Genomic DNA, 19,842 nt, shown 5'->3' on the forward strand with positions numbered 1-19,842 from the left:
AAGGTTGTCCGTGTTGGTGCTGCGGTGGGGCGGCGCATCTTCCCACGGCTCCGCCCTGGGCCCCGCTCTAAAAAAGAGCTCTGGGGGTAGTGGGAGGCGGTCACCAGGCTTTCACCAGCTCGGTACCTGCTGGTGGATGCCGAGGCGTGCTGCCAACTGGGTGTCTTCACCCTGCTCGGTCCTGGCCCTGCCCTCATGAGGCCTACTGGTTTGGCCGCCTCCGCTTCGCCTCTTCCAACTCCTTCAGTTTTTTGGCCAAATCTGCACCAAATAACAGCGCCTCTCGTTCGGGCGCTGGAGCTTTGCAGAGGCCTGCATATTTCGGGTTGAGGGCAGGCCTAATGTTGTCCCGCCGTAGGCTATTGAGCTCATAGGTGGTGGTGCACATCAATGCGAGTGTATCCTGCTGGGGTATGGTTAGCTCATCGTTCCCCACGGACCGAGCAAAGGCGGTGATGGCTGCTGAGTGGAGTTTCAGGACCCGCTGCATCTTTACTTCCTGAGCCCTGATCTGCTGCCCCAGCTGGTTCCATATCTGCCCATTGACCGTTTTGACCCGCAGCGCCTCGCAATTCTCTGGCGCTGTGTACGTGTCAAGGGCCTGCTGGACGACTTTGTCCTGCAGCGGCTTGTTGGACAGCCTGTTAATGCTGGCCGCCATTCTGGGTGGTAATACCATCCCAGTCGTTGGGGGCGCTGCATACCGGCCCACGACACCCAGTAGCTCTTCTTCTAGCACCCCCGGCATACTGATGTTATCCTCCGCCTGCCCTTGGGATAGGCCAGCCCAGTCCTGGCCTCCCTTACTGCCCTCGAACATAGAGGGTACAGAAGGGTGTGGTGAGGAGGAGGCCAAAGCCCGTCCTCCTGGGAGATGCCTAGCCTGCATCTCCTCATCGATCATTCGCTCTAGGAGCTGCCTCATGCAGCTGATGCGAGCGTCTCCCCGTTTCGGTGGTGGGGAGCGTTCCCGTTCCTCCGATGAATCGGAGGACACCGGCCGGTCGGTTTTGTGAGTAGCCTTCCTCCCTGTGCGGGGCGTCGATATCTGCAGCACAGGGGGCGGCTCGGTGTCGGGTGAGCGGGAGCGTTGAAATGGCTCCTCCGCTACGAGTGGCTGCCGCCCAGCTATGGACCCCTCCTCGGGTGGAGTTGGGCAGGCAGTCCTTCAGGCTGGTGGTCGCTTTCGAGAGGCCATAATTCTCCCTTGAGCGACTCTGTAACACAAAAAAGGCACTTACCTGAGGTCTTGTCTTTATGCTGCAGCTGGAGAGCCTGGCTCCAGCTGCTGCCGCTGTTGCACTGCTTGAGATTTTTGGCTGTTTAGAGCAACTATTTGTGGATTAAAAACTGTTTTTATGTCTGGCTGTGGCAGCTATGACAATCTGGAGTTGCCTTCCAGAGGGAAGTGATTCAAAGAGTTTGTGGCCAGGGTGAGAGGGGTCAGAGATGATCTTGCCCACTCTCTTCCCGACCCTCATCAATGGAGGGAAGGTTGCAGCCAATAACCTTCTCTGCTGATCGGACAATTCGCTGCAGCCTCCAGGTGTCATGCTTGGTGGCTAAGCCAAACCAGACCATGATGGAGAAGGCGAGAACAGACTCTACGATGGCCGTGTAGAATTGGACCATCATGCCTGTGGCAGATTGTGCTTCCTCGGCTTTAGTAGGTAGTACATCCTCTGTTGTGCCTTTTTGACTGGAGTCGATGGTAGCCGCCCACTTAAGGGCCTTGGAGATGATGGTTCCCAGGAACTTAAAAGACTCCACAGATATGACTGCAGTGTTGTTGATGGTGAGTGGGGTGAGGGGAGGGGGAGCTCTCCTAAAGTCTACAATCAGTTCCACTGTCTTAAGAGCATTGAGCTCTAGGTTGTTGCAGTGTGAAAATAGTGCAATGTTTTCTGTTATTTCATGTGTTGTGGGCGGTGCTTACAGAATTGGTATATATTTTCTTCAAGAAGATGATGTTTAACCTTTTATTTTTCATTGATTAAGTCAAAAGTCTTAAATCACAGCTAAGGAAGACAGCATTGCTTCCCCGAGGAATATTAGTAAATTAGCTGAGTTTTTACAAAATACCTTTTTTTCATGATGCTTATTACTCATACTAGCTTTGCAGTATCAAATTTATTTTACTAAATTTAAATACTCCAGCAAGGGATTTGAATGCATGTCCCAGGACTTTTTATGCAGGTTTCTGGATTTCATAATTTATAACATAATTATCATGTTCCCATCAATGTAAAGGTATTTGTTTCTTGCAGGATCACCTGGTGGGGCTACAAATTTGTGTGATGACCTTGTGATGCTAGCAGAAACAATGTTTGCATACACCTGCACTCTGTTTCAGGTAAGTGTGGCAAAATGTTGTGAATCTTATGGACTATTTTACATTGATTTTAGTTTTTGAGAAGTCTGAAGTTCTAAAGAACCATCATATGCTGGATGTGTATTAAAATTGATCCATCCAGTTGGTGATTATATAAACAAAGTAGATTCATGGAGTGGTACAGCACAGAAACACCATGTGAATACTGCTCATTATACCTATCTGCACAATCCCTACAGCCTAATGATCCTTGGCAATTGAAGTACATGCCTAGATGCTTCTTAAATGTCGTGAGAGTACCTGCTTCCAACACCACCTATGTGTATGTCTGTATGGAAACAAATTATCCCTTCGCACGAAACTCCTAGCTCTCATCATATGCCTACGCATATCACATCTTTGACACCTCCACCATGGGGAAAAATACTTTTACAATCTACCCTTTCAATCCACCTCATGATTTTAGATACCTCTATCAGGTCATCTTTGCTGCAAATCCAGCCTATTCAGTATCTCCCTATAACCCTGATTCACCAATCCAGGGAACATCCAGATATGTATGTATGATTTCTGCATTCCTTTTAACTCACAGCTGGTTATAAAAGTTTATTTGAAAGTCCAATCTGTTTGTGATGGTGTGGTGGGTTTTGAATCTTGGTCAATTTCTGTGTGAAGGTTACAAAACTGCCTTTATAATAAAACTGACTGACCCTTTCATTGTTGGCCCTTTTTATAAAGGGAGTCATGGAATACATAGGGCAGGGGGTTATGCTATATGTAAACCTAGTCAGGTCCAATCTAAGATGATGAAAGTGTGTTTATTCTGGGCATCACTCTATGGAGAAGGTTTTGAAGGTTGTATTAGAAATTCGCAACACAGGTTACAGGAACGAGTGATTAATTACAGAATGAACAAAACTGCAGTTACCAATATTCCAGTTACAAAATGTGCAGTTACCAATATAATAAACAATGAGTAACTTGGACATGTCCACGTTCTTCTATCTACATTAACCAGACTAACCTTATTTACTGTTTATCCACTGATTTTACCCAATGGGAGACATCCCCACCCACGTTGCAGTCTGAAGGTTCAACGTCGTCTGTGTCATTTTCCTCCATAGATGCTGCTTGCCTACTGAGTTGCTCCCGCATTTGAGATTGCTCAAGATTCCAGCATCTGCAGTTTCTTATGTTTCGTAATTAACTTGTTTTGTCTCCTTCCATGTTCTAATTAAGCTCTTGGACCCAAATCATTCTGTTTCTCTTTCCAGCATTCAGCAAGACATGCTGAGTGTTTGTAGCATTTTCTATGTTTATAATGTACTAGACCAAGCATGGACTCGTTGGGTCCCCCTCCCCCAACACAAGATTCTAACACTCATCTATACACGAGGCCATGTTCAGTGAAAATAGTGATTCTGGCCCGGCAAGCCTCCACCAGCCACGCAGGTGTGACTGATGGGTCCCCGTTGTGTTGCTTGGGAAGCTGAAAGGTCTACAGGTGGATGTCACCTGGACCTGATGGACTATGCCCCAGGGTTCTGACAGGTAGTTGTACCAATTGTGGAGGCATTAGTAGTGATTATTCAAGAATCACAAGAAGCAGGAATGAATCCAGAGGACTGGAAAATTGCAAATGTGACTCCACTGTTTAAGAAGGGAGGGAGGCAAAGAAAAGGAAAGAAGGCCTTTGATAAGATGTCACATTTGAGACTGCTGAACAAGGTAGGAGCCCATGGTATTAGGGGCAAGGCACTAGCATCAATAGAAGGTTAGGTGACTGGCAGAAGGCAAAGAGTAGGAAAAAGGGACATATCTTGTTTGGTGCCGATGACTAGTGATGTATCGTAGGTGTCGGTATTACGTCTGTTTTTTCATATTATATGTTCATGATCTGGATGAGGGAGTTAATAGCTTTGTGGTCATGTTTGTGGAAGTTTGGTGGTGGGGCAGGTTGAGGAAACAGTGAGTCTGCAGAAGGACGTGTTAAGGTTAATTTCTTAAAACAGACAACTCGCAATAGGTTAGGTAAACCATACAAGCTTTACTCTTACACAGATGGGAGTGGCTGGAGATGTTACATTCCAGAAGTATCCAGTGATACTTCTGGTTCTTCCACTCTAATGAATGAAGACATACAGCATCTATCCATCTATCCAATTACTAAAACTCTCATCTTGACCACTTCCGGTCTGTGTTGTAATTAAATTTGCGCAAAAACGATCCCCCATAACGCTACGAATTTTCGCCACCTTACTCACCATTTTCCTCTGCTGTGTCAAATGTTGTTCCGATTGGTGAAATAGTACATAAGTTATGAAGGTTTAAAAACCGTAAAAATTGCCCCTTCCGGTGTCAATAACGCTACGAGGAGAATAAAAAGCTGAAGGGGGGCGCAGTGTGTTGAGCAGCGTTCAGGGAGTCAGCACAGCCCGCGGGTAGTCAGCGTAGGCCGCTGAGAGCGTGCAGAGAGTGAGCAGCCTGCGGACTGCTTCTGCGTCGACCAGCACGACCAGCCGGAAGTTGCTGAATGGAACCGGAAGCAATTGAGTGAAGCCCGAGTGGGACCGGGATACGCTGCGTGAGGCCGAAAGCTGAAGGTGCAGGGTGAGCTGGGTGCGAGCCCGCTCCTCCCCACAGCCCCCCTTCCCTCTTTCCCCATAACCCCCCTTCCCCCGCACCGCCCCCCCTTTCCCTGTCTCCATCCCCCCTTTCCCCTTTCACACCCACCTTCACCGCACCCTCCCCTTCCCCCTTTCCCTTTTCACCCCCTTCCCCCCTTTCCGCACCCCTTCCCCACTTTTTCCCCTTCCCCCGAATTCCCCCCTTTCCCCACCCCATTTCCCTTCCCCGCACCCCCCTTTCCCCGCACCCCCCTTCCCCGCATCCCCCCTTCCCCGCACCCCCCCCCCCCCCTTGCCCTTCCCCCCTTCCCCGCCCCCCCCTTCCCTGCACCCCCCTTGCCCTTCCCCGCACCCCCCCTTCCCGCACCCCCCTTGCCCTTCCCCCCTTCCCCGCACCCCCCCTTCCCCGCACCCCCCTACCCCTTCCCTCCTTCCCCGCACCCCCCCCTTTCCCCTTCCCTCCTTCCCCGCACCCCCCCTTCCCCGCACCCCCCTTCCCCGCACCCCCCTTCCCCCACCACCCCCCTTCCCCGCACCCCCCCTTCCCCGCACCCCCCCCCCTTCCCCGCACCCCCCCTTCCCGCACCCCCCTTCCCCGCCACCCCCCTTCCCCCGCACCCCCCTTGCCCTTCCCTCCCTTCCCCGCACCCCCCTTCCCGCACCCCCCCCTTTCCCCGCACCCCCCCCCCCTCCCCGCACCCCCCCTTCCCCCCACCCCCCCCTTCCCCCCCACCCCCCTTCCCCGCCCCCCCCCCTTGCCCTTCCCTCCTTCCCCCACCCCCCCTTCCCGCACCCCACCCTTCCCCCGCACCCCCCCTTCCCCGCACCCCCCTTCCCGCACCCCCCTTCCCCGCCCACCCCCCCTTCCCCCTTCCCACCCCCCCCCCCCCCACACCCCCCCCTTCCCCGCACCCCCCCCCCCCCGCACCCCCCTTCCCCGCACCCCCCCTTCCCCCGCACCCCCCTCCCCGCACCCCCCCCTTGCCCGCACCCCCCCTTGCCCCGCATCCCCCTTCCCCTCCCCCCACCCCCCCTTCCCCTCCCCGCCCCCCCCCTTCCCCCCTTCCCCCCGCACCCCCCTTCCCCCCGCACCCCCCCTTCCCCGCACCCCCCTTCCCCCGCAACCCCCCTTCCCCTCCCCGCACCCCCCTTCCCCGCACCCCCCCTTCCCCGCACCCCCCTTCCCCCACCCCCCTTCCCCGCACCCCCCTTCCCCCGCCAGCACCCCCCCTTGCCCCACCCCCCTTGCCCGCACCCCCCCCTTCCCCGCACCCCCCTTTCCCCGCACCCCCCTTGCCCGCACCCCCCCTTGCCCGCACCCCCCTTCCCCCACCCCCCTTTTCCCACACCCCCCTTCCCCCGCACCCCCCTTCCCCGCACCCCCCCTTTCCCCGCACCCCCCCTTGCTCGCACCCCCCTTGCCCCACCCCCCCCTTCCCCTTCCCCGCACCCCCCCCCTCCCCGCACCCCCCTTCCCCGCACCCCCCGCACCCCCCCTTCCCCGCACCCCCCTTGCCCGCACCCCCCCTTCCCCTTCCCCGCACCCCCCTTCCCCGCACCCCCCCTTGCCCGCACCCCCCCTTCCCCGCACCCCCCTTCCCCGCACCCCCCCTTGCCCGCACCCCCCCTTCCCCGCACCCCCCCTCCCCCGCACCCCCCCTTCCCCGCACCCCCCCCCGCACCCCCCCTGCTCGCACCCCCCCTTCCCCGCACCCCCCTTCCCCCCCTTCCCCGCACCCCCCCTTCCCCGCCCCCCCCCCTCGCCCCCCCCCGCACCCCTTGCCCGCACCCCCCCTTGCCCCAGCAGCAACCCCCCTCCCCCCTTTCCCCAACCCCCCCCTTTCCCCAATTGTTTAAAACAAAGTATGGTTACATTCCATTAGTATCCATGGTAAAACATGTATAGGGCTTGCAGGCAGGCAGCATCTCTGGAGTGAATGAATGTTTCGGGTCGGGTTTAAAACCAGTGTATGCAGTTTTTGTTTAAGCCAGCACACAATGTCTAGGAAGGGATGGAGAGTTCATTTAGTGAAGTTTATAATCAATGTATTTATATCAGTGGGAGGCCTGAGGAAAGATGCCTCAAGGTAGAGAGATGTGTGGCCTCACCATTAATTCAAACCAACACATCAAGTTGAAGAGAATACATTGTTAAAGATAAATCAAACCTCACTGGTTCTTTTCTTTTGGATCCATTTCTAGGTTAATTTTCCAGATATGGACATTGTTGTGGATGCAGTTCTTTTCCTGTGGCAGAAATGCAAGGCTGTTCTGCATAGAGACATCATTAGGTCAAGTGGTTTAATTAAATATCTGAAAAAGGTGGATGGCTTTGAGAAGGTATGTACATCCATTAACTTTCAGTCTGATGTGTGCGAACCATGATGCAGGAAAATACTGTAAAAGCTAAAAATTGTGATATAATACAGGAAAATCTGGTAGTAATTCAGCAGGCATCACTGGAATGAGAAGCATTTCAGATTGACGACCTTTTGTCAATCTAAGAATTTCCAAAACTGATGAAGGAATGGGTGACGTTTTGGGTCGAGACCCTTCTGCAGAGTGATGTCGGGAGTGGGCTGGACAGTTTTACTGTCTACGTTCTAATGTAGTCGGAGACAGTAAGACTAATGGGAGAACTTGTAAGGGGGAGGGGATGGAGAGAGAGGGAATGCAAGGGCTTTTGTAGTTAGAGAAGTCAATGTTCATACAGCTGGTTGTAAGCTACCCAAGCATAATATGAGTTACTGGTCCTCCTATTTGCGATGGGCCTCACTCTGATGATGGAAGAGGCCAAGGACAGAAAGGTCAGATTGGGAGAGAGGGAGAGTTAAAGTGCTGAGTAACCGGGAGATCAGGTAGGTTTAAGGCAGACTGAGGAGAGGTGTTCAGCGATCGGCATCCTCCTGTACATGGCCCGTAGCTTTTAATGCCTAACTGCTTAATTACCCTCCTCATGGGTAATCTTCAGCGCCATTTCCGTAACCGGTCTCCGTTATGGCGTCAAGCTAATTCAGGGAGATTCTGCTATATCAGGCTGAGAAATTAAATGATAGACACAAAATGCAACGGGTCGGGCGGCATTTCTGGACAAAAGGAATAGGTGACATTTCGGCTCGAGACCCGTCTTCAGACTGAGTCAGGGCAAAGAGGAACTCAAACCATCCTCCCCCCCCGTCTTCCCACAGACACGGAATGATCGCCGCATCCCCCCGTTTTATTGTTAAACATCTATTTCCTTTGGGTGTTTTTTTTAATTTCCCCCTTACCATTTCCGTACTTTTTCGATAGTTGCCATGACCCGTTTGATGTCATCCTTCATCCTGCTCCTGGTCTCGGCCCATACCGATCTGCCGGACATGCTGTGTGTGTGTTTTTGTGTGTGTGTGTATGTGCTTGTTTGGCGGAGTCTGGTGGGAGAAGCGGCGGCACCAATTGCGTGAGAACGCGCAGACAGACGGACTAAAGCAGCGATCGTAGAGCGGAATAGGTGACATTTCAGGTCGAGACCCTTCTTTAGACTGAGTCGGGGAAAGGGAAGTGGGAGATATAGATGGTACTAAGGACAAATGAATGGAAGATATGCCTATATTTCCCTTTCCCTTGACTGTCAGTCTTGTCCCAAAATATCACCTATGCCGCTCTATGATCATTACACACACACACACACACACACACACACACACACACACACACACACACACACACACACACACACACACACACACACACACACACACACACACACACACACACACACACACCACACACACACACACACACACTTGGCAGATCGGTGCGGGCGGAGACCAGGAGAAGGGCGAAGGATGACATCAAACAGGTCATAGCAGCTGTTGAAAAAGTTGACCCAAAGCATCACCTATTCCTCTCCAGAGATGCAGCGTGATCCGCTGATTGATTCCAGCCTTTTGTGTCTGTGTTCGATTTAAAACAGCACCTGCAGATCATCCCTGCACAAGGTATGTGCCGTTTAAAAAGGAAAATTAAAAAAACATTTAAAAACACACAAACTGTTCCCCCGCAATGCTCATTACACTGTTAGAGGCATAACTGAAGTCAGGTTGGGTTTACTGAAATGGCGGAAGTTACGCTCCGGTGCGTACTGCACGTCAGTCCATTGTATTTTGTAGGAATGGACCATCTTACACTGCTCTAATATGTTTGACTAGCACTATCCCACACACACTAGGGACAAATTACAATAATACCTAGCTAATTAACCTACAAACCTGTCCATCTTTGAAGTGTGGGTGAATACTGGAGATCCTGGAGAAAACCCACGCAGGCATCAGGGAGAACGTACAAACTACATACAGACAGCACCTATAGTCAGGATGAAACCCGGCGCTGTAAGGCAGCAACTCCACCGCTGTGCTACCATGCCGTCAGTGACTCTGGTTGCAACACTCTCTCCTGCAATGTGATTCAGGTACTCAACACTCAATGGGTGATGAAGTGTACCTTCTGAATTACTTACTCATACTCTAAATCAATGTCCTCTGGCTTTATTCACCTCTGATGTGCGGAAAGGTTTCCTGCAATCTACCCTATTTTACCCATCATATTTTGATATACCTCAATCATGGCCGCTTTAACTTTTGCCTTTCCAAGGAAAAAAAAAGATCCAACCTCTCCATTCAAACTTCCGAACAAAAGGCTCCATCCTAGGCAACATTCTGGTGAAGTTCCTCTGCATCCTCTCAGGTGCTATCACATCTTTCCTCTGGTGTCCTTGTGTAGAAGAGCATTGATTAGCTGAGGTCTATCCAATGTTTTATACTGTTCCCTTAGCTTGCTCTTTTTCTCAATGTCCTCTAGGACCTAACCATTCATGATGTATGTCTCAGCCTCCGAACATTCCTCTCACTTTTTCACACACTCACTCCCTCTCCCTCTCCCTCTCCCCTCTCCCTCTCCCCTCCCTCTCTCTCCCCTTCTCCCCTCCCTCTCCCTTTGCCTTCACCTTCTCCCCTCTCCCTCTCCCTCTCTCCCTCCCCCTCTCCCTCTCCCTCTCCCTCCCTCTCCCCCTCCCCTCTCCCTCTCCCTCTCCCCTCTCCCCTCCCCTCTCTCCCCCCCTCTCTCCCTCTCCCTCTCCCTCTCCCTACTCCCTCTCCCTCTCCCTCCCTCCTCTCTCTCCCTCTACCTCTCCCTCCCCCTCTCCCTCTCCCTCTCCCTCTCTCCTCTCCCTCTCCCCTCTCCCTCTCCCCCCCTCACCTCACCACACTTTTTAACGTAAGAACACACAAGGCTTCCATGCTGTAGCTGAGATTGAAACTTGGGAGAATGGGATAAATGGGGATGTACACGTGTCCAGCCCTGATAACATCATAGTCCAAGTAATAAAGCTTCAGATTCTTATCCCGTGCTTGTGTCAGCTGTTATTCAGCCAGCAGCATAATCAAGGGTGAGTCACATCTTGGCCACTCCCTCTTCTCCTATCTCTCATCAGGTAAAAGGTATAGAAATCTGGAAATGCACACCACCAGATTCAGGGACAGTTTCTTCCCAGCTATTATCAGCCAACTGAATCATCCTACCACAGTCAGGGAGCCATGCTGAACTACTTCTTCTTGCGAATGCCGTGCACAGCCTAAAGTTGTACGTCAACTTGTTCTATTTGACCTCTTTGTTTGTGCATGTCGGGTTGATTTCATTAGTCAAAACAGGGTGGACCACATGAAGGTTGCAATCTCCCACCCCACTGAACTACCATGTACCTCATATGTGTCCCTCGGTCTATCCTTGATTGGACTTTGCTGGCTTTACCTGGCACTAAACGTTATTCCCTTATCATGTATCTATGCACTGTAAATGGATCGATTGTAATCATGTATTGGCTTTTGCTAACTGATGAGCATGTAACAAAAAGTTATCACTGTACCTCGCTACACATGACAATAAACTAAACTGAAACGGAACATCAACAATGATATGTATATAATGAAAACTAAAGATAAGGATGCTAGTGTTCCTTTTTGTGCATGTCATCTTTGGTATACATTTACCCAAGGTAGTCCTCATTGGTCCTTTGACTTATTCTATCCAATTACCTTCATTTTATTTTCAGTGGATTCATATCATGTCCATTCTTCAGGAAGTGGCTCACTGGTGCAACATAGGGAACGTTGACCCAATTTTGATGATAGATATTGCACTGTACACTGCAGGGGTGCTGGAAAATCTGGCAGATTCAAGTATGAAATCCACAACAAAGTCAGGTATTGTACCTTATCATGGGATTCAAACTAAAGAATGAGCTAACGTTTTAGTGGTCATTATACTATATGTATAGTGGTATATTTCAAATTAAAAAAACAGTAAATGGCAGAAAAAAGAGAAAGTTTTAAATGGTGCATTTTGTAACTTCAGGAGATCAGCATGTGCTTTCTAGCAAAGTGCTTTTGAAGTTGTTTAGGTTTAGTTTAGTTTAGTTTAAACGTACAGGAAACAGGCCCTTCAGCACACGGCCATTGATCCCCGCACATTAACACTACCCTCCACACACTACACACAGACAAGGGACAATTTTACATTTATACATTTATACCAAGTTAATTAACCTACAAACCTGTACGTCTTTGGAGTGTGGGAGGGAACCGAAGTCACAGGGTGAAGTATAAACTCCGTACAGATAGCACCCGTAGTCAGGATCGAACCTGGGTCTCTAGTGCTGTAGGGCAGTAGCACCTGCTTTGCTCCACCGTGCCACCTGTATTCTTATATAAGAAGCTCAGGTAGCTGTGTGATAATGAACAAATTATTTGCTTTTGGTGATGTTGACTAAGAAAGATGTTTTATCCACACTGCCTGGTAGGACCTTCATAATGTTATATATTTGTGAAGTATTTTGTAATTGATTGGTGTAATGACCCAGATTTTGTGGTAATGATGAAGGAGATGTAATATACCATCCAAAGTCTTGGCTATTTTTAGGTAGGAGATTGACATATTCTTCATTAGTAAGCGTGTCAAGGGTTATGGGGAGAAAGCAGGAGAATAGGGTTGAGAGGGAAATATGGATCTGCCATGGTTAAATGGCGGAGTAGACTCGATGAGCCGAATGGCATAATTCTGCTCCTATGACTTATGAACTCTTGCACTGAATGCCCTGACGGATGATGTGTCCTCCTTCGGCACTTTGTGTACCTGTCATAACTTTCAGAGGACTATCTACCTGTACACATTACGTTCCTCTGTTCTATGAATTTTCCATGGCTCTGTCCTATCCTCTGTAAGTTGTGCTCTTGTTTAACTGCCAAAATGCATCATTTGGCAAGTCTGAATTAAATGCCATCCACCATTCCTTGACCCACTTCAATATTTCATCCAGATCCTGTTGTAATCTGAAATAATGTTCTTAATTGTCCTTATACCACCAATTTTGGTGTTATCTTAAGGAGATTTTTAACTCCCATTGGTTAAACTGTAGAACTTGTTATACAGTGTGTATAATGTCCAGGCAGATGCGTTAAAAAAGAGTTGTATGTATTGGAAAGGAAAATAAGGCCATGTTGATAGAATTAGACAAAGAAAGGCGAAGGATCCTTTTCGTGCGCATACACCTGTTGGATAGAATGGCCCGTTCCTATACTGCTGATAGATTGAAAAACTTTATAAGTTATTTCTATAATTTTGCAATATACAAAGTAATTGCTGTTCAACTCACAAGTGTTCCCATTCCCCACAAAATGATGACTGCAGAATCTGATTATTTTTATGGAGTAACTGGAGATCTTCTCACTGTGACCATTCATCGGTGTTCTCCATGGGGGGGGAAATGGTTAGATTTGTAGGTAGCCGAGAGGCACCTATTATTATAACTTAATTAATAAACATCTTGCAGCCTTTATATTCCATGTTAACAATGCAGGCTTATGGTTCTACTGTTGACATCTATACAACCAGTATAGCTGCAAACATCCTAATATCCTGTAGCATCAAATTAATTATATTTCTGTGGTCTGAAATATGTTTTGTTGGGAATACAGGCTTAGCAAACAACAGTCGAAACAAAATATTGAAAACTATTGGGAGGATGAGCCACCAATCCTTTCTGACTGACACCCTAATGGAATGAGTGGCCCAGAAAATGCACATAAATAGATCTGAGTTATTTTCAAAGGTAGACAAAAATGCTGGAGAAACTCAGCAGGTGAGGCAGCATCTATGGAGTGATGGAAATAGGCAACGTTTTGGAACGGAACCCTTCTCCAGACTGATGTGAGGGTGGGGGTTCCTTAGTAACCTCTTCAAGAAATTCAAGAAGATTAGTCAAACGTGACCTTCCAGGCACAAATCCATGTTGACTGTTCCTAATCAGACCCTGTTTATCTAGATGCTTATATATATCATCTCTAAGTATCTTTTCCATTAATTTGCCCACCACTTAAGTCAAACTAACAGGTCTATAATTGCTAGGTTTACTCTTGGAACCCTTTTTAAACAATGGAACAACATGCGCAGTACGCCAATCCTTGGGGACTATTCCCGTTTCTAATGACATTTGGAATAATTCTGTCATAGCCCCGGCTATTTCTACACTAACTTCCCTCAATGTCCTAGGGAATATCCTGTCAGGACCTGGAGACTTATCCACTTTTATATTTTTCAAAAGTGTCAATACTTCTTTTACTTTGAAACCCATAGTATCCATAGCTACTCTACTAGTTTCCCTTACCTCACATAATTCAATATCCTTCTCCTTGGTGAATACCGAAGAAAAGAAATTGTTCAATATCTCCCCCATCTCTTTTCGCTCTGCAGATAGCTGTCCACTCTGTCTCTCCAATGGACCAATTTTATCCCTCGTTATCCTTTTGCTATTAATATAGCTGTAGAAACCCTTTGGATTTACTTTCACCTTACTTGCCAAAGCAACCTCATATCTTCTTTTAGCTTTTCTAATTTATTTCTTAAGATTATTTTTACATTCCTTATACTCCTCAAGCACCTCATTTACTTCAAGCTGCCTATAATTATTGTAGATCTCCCTCTTTTTCCGAACAAGATGTCCAATTTCCCTTGAAAACCAGGGCTCTTGCCAATTTTTACTGTTTCCTTTCAACCGCCCTTTGTTGTTTGTCATGTACATCAATGATCTGGATGAAGGTGTGGTAAATTGGATTAGTAAGTATGCAGATTATACCAAGATAATTGTGGTTGTGGATAATGAAGAGGATTTCCAAAATCTACAGAGTGATTTAGGCCATTTGGAAGAATGGGCTGAAATATGGCAGATGGTGTTTAATGCTGATAAATGTGAGGTGCTACACCTTGGCAGGACAAATCAAAATAGGACGTACATGGTAAATGGTAGGGGATTGAAGAGAGGGATCTGGGAATAACCGTGCATAGTTCCTTGAAGGTGGAATCTCATAGATAGTGTGGTAAAGAAAGCTTTTGGTATGCTAGCCTTTATAAATCAGAGCATTGAGTATAGAAGCTGGGATGTAATGTTAAAATTGTACAAGGCATTGGTGAGACTAAATCTGGAGTATGGTGTACAATTTTGGTCACCCAATTATAGGAAGGATGTCAACAAAATAGAGAGAGTACAGAGGAGATGTACTAGAATGTTGCCTGGGTTTCAACAACTAAGTTACAGGGAAAGGTTGAATAAGTTAGGTCTTTATTCTCTGGAGCGCAGAAGGTTAAGGGGGGACTTGATAGAGGCCTTTAAAATGATGAGAGGGATAGACAGAGTTGATGTGGACAAGCTTTTCCCTTTGAGAATAGGGAAGATTCAAACAAGATGACATGACTTCAGAATTAAGGGACAGAAGTTTAGGGGTAAAATGAAGGGGAACTTCTTTACTCAGAGAGTGGTAGCGGTGTGGAATAAGCTTCCAGTGGAAGTGGTGGAGGCAGGTTCGATGGTATCATTTAAAAATAAATTGGATAGGCATATGGATGAGAAGGGAATGGAGGGTTATGGTATGAGTGCAGGCAGGTGGGACTAAGGGAAAATAATTGTTCGGCACGGACTTGTAGGGCCGAGATGGCCTGTTTCCGTGCTGTAATTGTTATATGTTATATATCTTATAAGGGGAGGAGAAAGTAGGGACTACTTGAAATTAGAGAAGTCAATGTTCCTACCAGTGGGGTGTAAACTGCCCAAGCAAAATATGAGGTGCTGCTCCTCCAATTTACGGTGGTCCTCACTCTGGCCATGGAGGCCCAAGACAGAAAGGTCAGATTCGGAATGGGAGGGGGAGTTGAAGTGCCGAGCCACCGGGAGATCAGGTTGGATATTGCGAACCGAGCGGAGGTGTTCGGCTAAGTGATTGCCAAGGCTACGCTTGGTCTCACCGATGTAGAGCAGCTGGCACCTAGAGCAGCAGAAGCAATAGATGAGGTTGGAGGAGGTACAGGTGAACCTCTGCCGCACCTGGAATGACTGCTTGGATCCTTGAATGGAGTCAAGGGGGGAGGTAAAGCGACAAGTGTAGCATTTCCTGCGGTTGCAAAGGAAAGTGCCTGGAGAGGGGGTGGTTCGGGTGGGAAGGGACGAATGGACCAGGGAGTTACGGAGAGAGTGGTCTCTGCGGAAAGCAGACAAAGGGAGTAGATGGGAAGATGTGGCCAGTGGTGGGATCACGTTGGACGTGGGGAAATTGTCGGAGGATTATGTGTTGTATGTGACGGCTGGTAAGGTGGAAGGTGAGGACAAGGGGGACTCTGCCCTTGTTACGAGTGGGGGAATGGGGAGTGAGAGCAGAGTCACGGGGTATAGAAGAGACCCTGCTGAGGGCCTCATCTATAGCAGAAGAGGGGAATCCCCGTTCCCTGAAGAATGAGGACATCTCCGATGCCCTGGTGTGGAACACCTCCTCATGGGTGCAGATGCGGCGTAGACGGAGGAATTGGGAGTAGGTGATGGAGTCCTTACAGGAAGCAGGATAGGAAGAAGTGTAGTCCAGATAGCCATGGGAGTCAGTGGGTTTATAGTGGATGTCGGTCAGTGGTATATCAATTGTTATTTTCAAGCTTGGAATATGTCAACAACATTTTTGGGAAAGATCTTTACAACGGCCATGGGAATGCATCTTAGCTTGCATTTACAAAACTGTGAATTATTGTAAAATCTAGTTCATTTTCTAGGAATTTTCAAAGGCTCCAAATAGTGTATAAAACATATATATGAAACTGATTATTTGTAAGTTTTACCAAACTATGAGTCACCAGGTCAGCCAACACCATATCAGGCCTGCCATTTTATCTCAGAAGTTTGTAATCCCTTGCCTACAATAGACTTTCTAGATTTGCCAACAATTCCATTTGGTCAGGACCACTGCATTAGAAAAAACAATAGGTTGTCCCGTGTAATATTGGTACAGGACACCAATTTCTTATAAAGCTAATTGAGGCTATGGGTAGAGGACTGTGAATCCGCAGGACATCATAACCCTTTAAAAGGAATGACCAGTGACATTAACAATCTGTTTTACCCTGAAACTTTGCACTACAATGATGGAGCGCAGCAGCACTGGGGAGTCTACAGCTGAAGACTTAATGTAAGAACGCAATGTCTGCTACTGCCTGTCCAATTTTTGGGACTGAACAATGTTTGTCAAGAGCCATTCAGTCTCAGCCCTCGAGCCTATTCAATATCAGGCCTCATTCTTAGAGGTACACTGCGTTTGGGTGGGTCCTGATTTCATGCCCATACAAAGACCACCCGAGGTCTGGCACCACTTTCTGTTCTGTAGTTCATATCCAGGTCTTTTTCAGCGTTGCACTCAGTGGCCATGTAATTGTAAAACATGGGGCACAGCACTGATACGCCACCAGAGCAACAGGCCTTCATAGCCAGGTGAAGATCCCGGCACTTACAACAAGTGGGACTTGAAACTGGCACCAAATCTGGTGACTCTGTTTACTGTCTCAGTGCACGACTGCTACATACTAGTACTGATCTGAGATGCTTATCTAAGAAGTATCTAAGTGCTTATGTATTGTGATGCATGTACTGAAGTGTATACTAAAAAGATTTTCATTGTACCATGGTACATGTGTCAAATAAAGTACCTTGTAATCATTGTAACCACTTTTTGTAATTGCCTGCATTCCTGGACATTTAGAGAGAGTACAGAGGAGATTTACTAGAATGTTGCCTGGGTTTCAACAACTAAGTTACAGAGATAGGTTGCATAAGTTAGGTCTTTATTCTCTGGAGCGCAGAAGGTTAAGGGGGGACCTGATAGAGGTCTTTAAAATGATGAGAGGGATAGACAGAGTTGATGTGGACAAGCTTTTCCCTTTGAGAATAGGGAAGATTCAAACAAGAGGACATGACTTCAGAATTAAGGGACAGAAGTTTAGGGGTAATATGAGGGGGAACTTCTTTACGCAGAGAGTGGTGGCGGTGTGGAATGAGCTCCCAGTGGAAGTGGTGGAGGCAGGTTCATTGGTATCATTTAAAAATAAATTGGATAGGCATATGGATGAGAAGGGAATGGAGGGTTATGGTACGAGTGCAGGCAGGTGGGACTAAGGGGAAAAAAATTTGTTCGGCATGGACTTGTAGGGCCGAGATGGCCTGTTTCCGTGCTGTAATTGTTATATGGTTATATGTTATATGGTTATTTGAATTGCTGAAGCAGGTGACAATATACTATGCTCTCCACAGTACAGCTGTACAAGTACAGTTCAGTATGCTCCGACGTTCTTCAATCATCAAATGAAGCATTGATCGGCGTTCCTTATCAATGTTCTGGGCTGAGAACAGAATTTTCACAGCCTCAGATGCCCCACAGAAAATAATTCAATTTTATTTAACTTTTTTTTAAGAGCCAAGATCTTCCAATCCAGAGGTAGACACAAAATGCTGGAGTAATTCAGCATGTCAGGTATCTGAATAAAATGGGTGATGGGTGATGTTTTGGGTTGGGAACCTTCTTCAGACTGATTGTAGTTGGGAGCGTGGGGGGAGAAAAATTGAAGCGAAGGAAAAGCAGGACAAATTGGGATCGGCAACAGGTAACCTCAGACAAGGAGGTTCCACGATAGTTTGACAGTTAGACGAGATCAAGCATAGACTCGGCATCCATTTCGCTGTACACTTGCGTTTGGTCCACCAAAGCTGACTGTACCTCCCAGCTGCATACCACTTTAACTCCCCTTCCCATTCCCATACTGATTTCTGGCCTGGTTCTCCTCCATTGCCAGAGTGAGGCCACATGCTGGAGGAACAGCATCTACTATTATGCATTGCAGCTTACATCCCAGTGGTATGAATGTTAAATTCTCTAATTTTAGGTAACTACAGCAAATACCTCTACCCTGCTTTCTTGACTCTGTACATCAACGTTGTTCAGGGTCATGCCATTAACTCTATCTTTTCCCTTTACGTTTAACCTCTCAACTATAGCTGTGAATGAAACATTTCACTTCTGCTTCAATTAACTTTCATCTGCCATTTCTCTGCCCATTTCTATAGCTGATCTCTATCCCGCTGCATACTTTGACATACACTGTCCACAACTCTATCAATTGTGCTGTCTGCAATCTTGCTAGGCAACCCATCTACATTTACTTACAAGTAATTTTTGTACAATAGAAACAACCGAGGTCCCAACACAGATTCCAGAGGAACTCCACTGGTCACAGACCTCCATTCAGAATAACACCCACCACAACTATTCTATGTGTAAAGGGCCTGTCCCACGAGCACGCGACTGCATGCGGCAAGCGCGACCAAACCGGAAGTGGGGGTCACGCGGGGGTCGAGTGAGTGACGTGAAGTCCGCGGGAAGTCCACGCGTGACGTAAGGTGTCAAGACGCTGCGTCTGGCGTCGAGATGCTGCGTATACCCGTCGACGCGGTGCGTACAGCGTCGAGGTGGCTGCGGGCCGGCAGGCCGTTGGCGTGCAGAATTTTTGAACACTGTCAGTTTTTCGGAGCCCCGTGTGATGTCGAGACCAGCTCCGCACAACTCCATACGGCTCCTGCGATCGAAGTGGGACCAGCCCCGCGAGGCCTGTACGGCTCAAGCGACCACGTTAGGTCACACTTGCCGCATGCAGTCGCATACCCGTGGGACAGGCCCTTAAGTCAGTACGGAATGCAATGACCAAGTCATCTTAGCTTGGTTGAACTCTGTGATTAGCCGATCACGCACACACATATACCCACCCCACTATACTTCCTTCCTCTTTAAGATGCTTCTTTAAAATGACAAAATTGTTGATCATCCTGTGCAATCCATGTCACACCTACTAAGATGCCCATTCCTTGCTGAACGACGCTGCCTGGAAGATCAAGCGGTGGCAAACGAGAAGGCTGTCCACATTGCAAGAGCCTGGTCGAACATTTGAAGCATAGATGATGGACACGAAAGATACTTCCTACAATCTGCTTTTCAAATTTAATGTAATGATACTTTAGTGAACACAAGAGACAAGAAAGACATACTTTTATGCGGTATGCGGTATTCTTAAGGGGTTGGACAGGCTAGATGCAGGAAGATTATTCCCGATGTTGGGGAAGTCCAGAACTAGGGTTCACAGTTTAAGGATAAGAGGGAAGTCTTTTAGGACCGAGATGAGAAAATCATTTTTTACACAGAGATTCAAGATTCAAGATTCAAGAAATTTATTGCCATGTCAACAAGTTGATAGGAATGTGTCTTGGTTCGCTCTCAGACAGATACAATACAGTACAATACAACCACCACATACACCACAATAAATAATACAGCCAATACCGTACGAAGGACAATATATACAGGAAAGACAGTACCCAGCAGCATCATGTTAAGCGTAAGTGCAAGTGCAAAAGAAAGTGCAAAGTGATTATCTGATGATTAAAATATCTGATGGCTTGGAGGTAGGTGCTGTCTCTGAAGAGAATGGAGAATCTGT

At 47.9% G+C, this 19,842-nt stretch overlaps 1 protein-coding gene across 2 annotated transcripts in view; it reads left to right on the top strand.

Annotated features, from left to right (window-relative positions):
• The window catches only part of LOC129707613 (cilia- and flagella-associated protein 54-like), a 297,068-nt gene that overhangs the window by 67,992 nt on the left and 209,234 nt on the right, over positions 1–19,842 (top strand). For both annotated transcript variants that reach the window (XM_055652738.1, XM_055652739.1), the window contains 3 exons: positions 2,268–2,353; positions 7,162–7,299; positions 11,048–11,198. In XM_055652738.1, the coding sequence (XP_055508713.1) occupies positions 2,268–2,353; positions 7,162–7,299; positions 11,048–11,198 (375 nt within the window). The remainder of the gene's footprint in view (positions 1–2,267; positions 2,354–7,161; positions 7,300–11,047; positions 11,199–19,842) is intronic.

The sequence above is a fragment of the Leucoraja erinacea genome, chromosome 22, assembly GCF_028641065.1.
Source record: "Leucoraja erinacea ecotype New England chromosome 22, Leri_hhj_1, whole genome shotgun sequence".
Taxonomy (NCBI): domain Eukaryota; kingdom Metazoa; phylum Chordata; class Chondrichthyes; order Rajiformes; family Rajidae; genus Leucoraja; species Leucoraja erinaceus.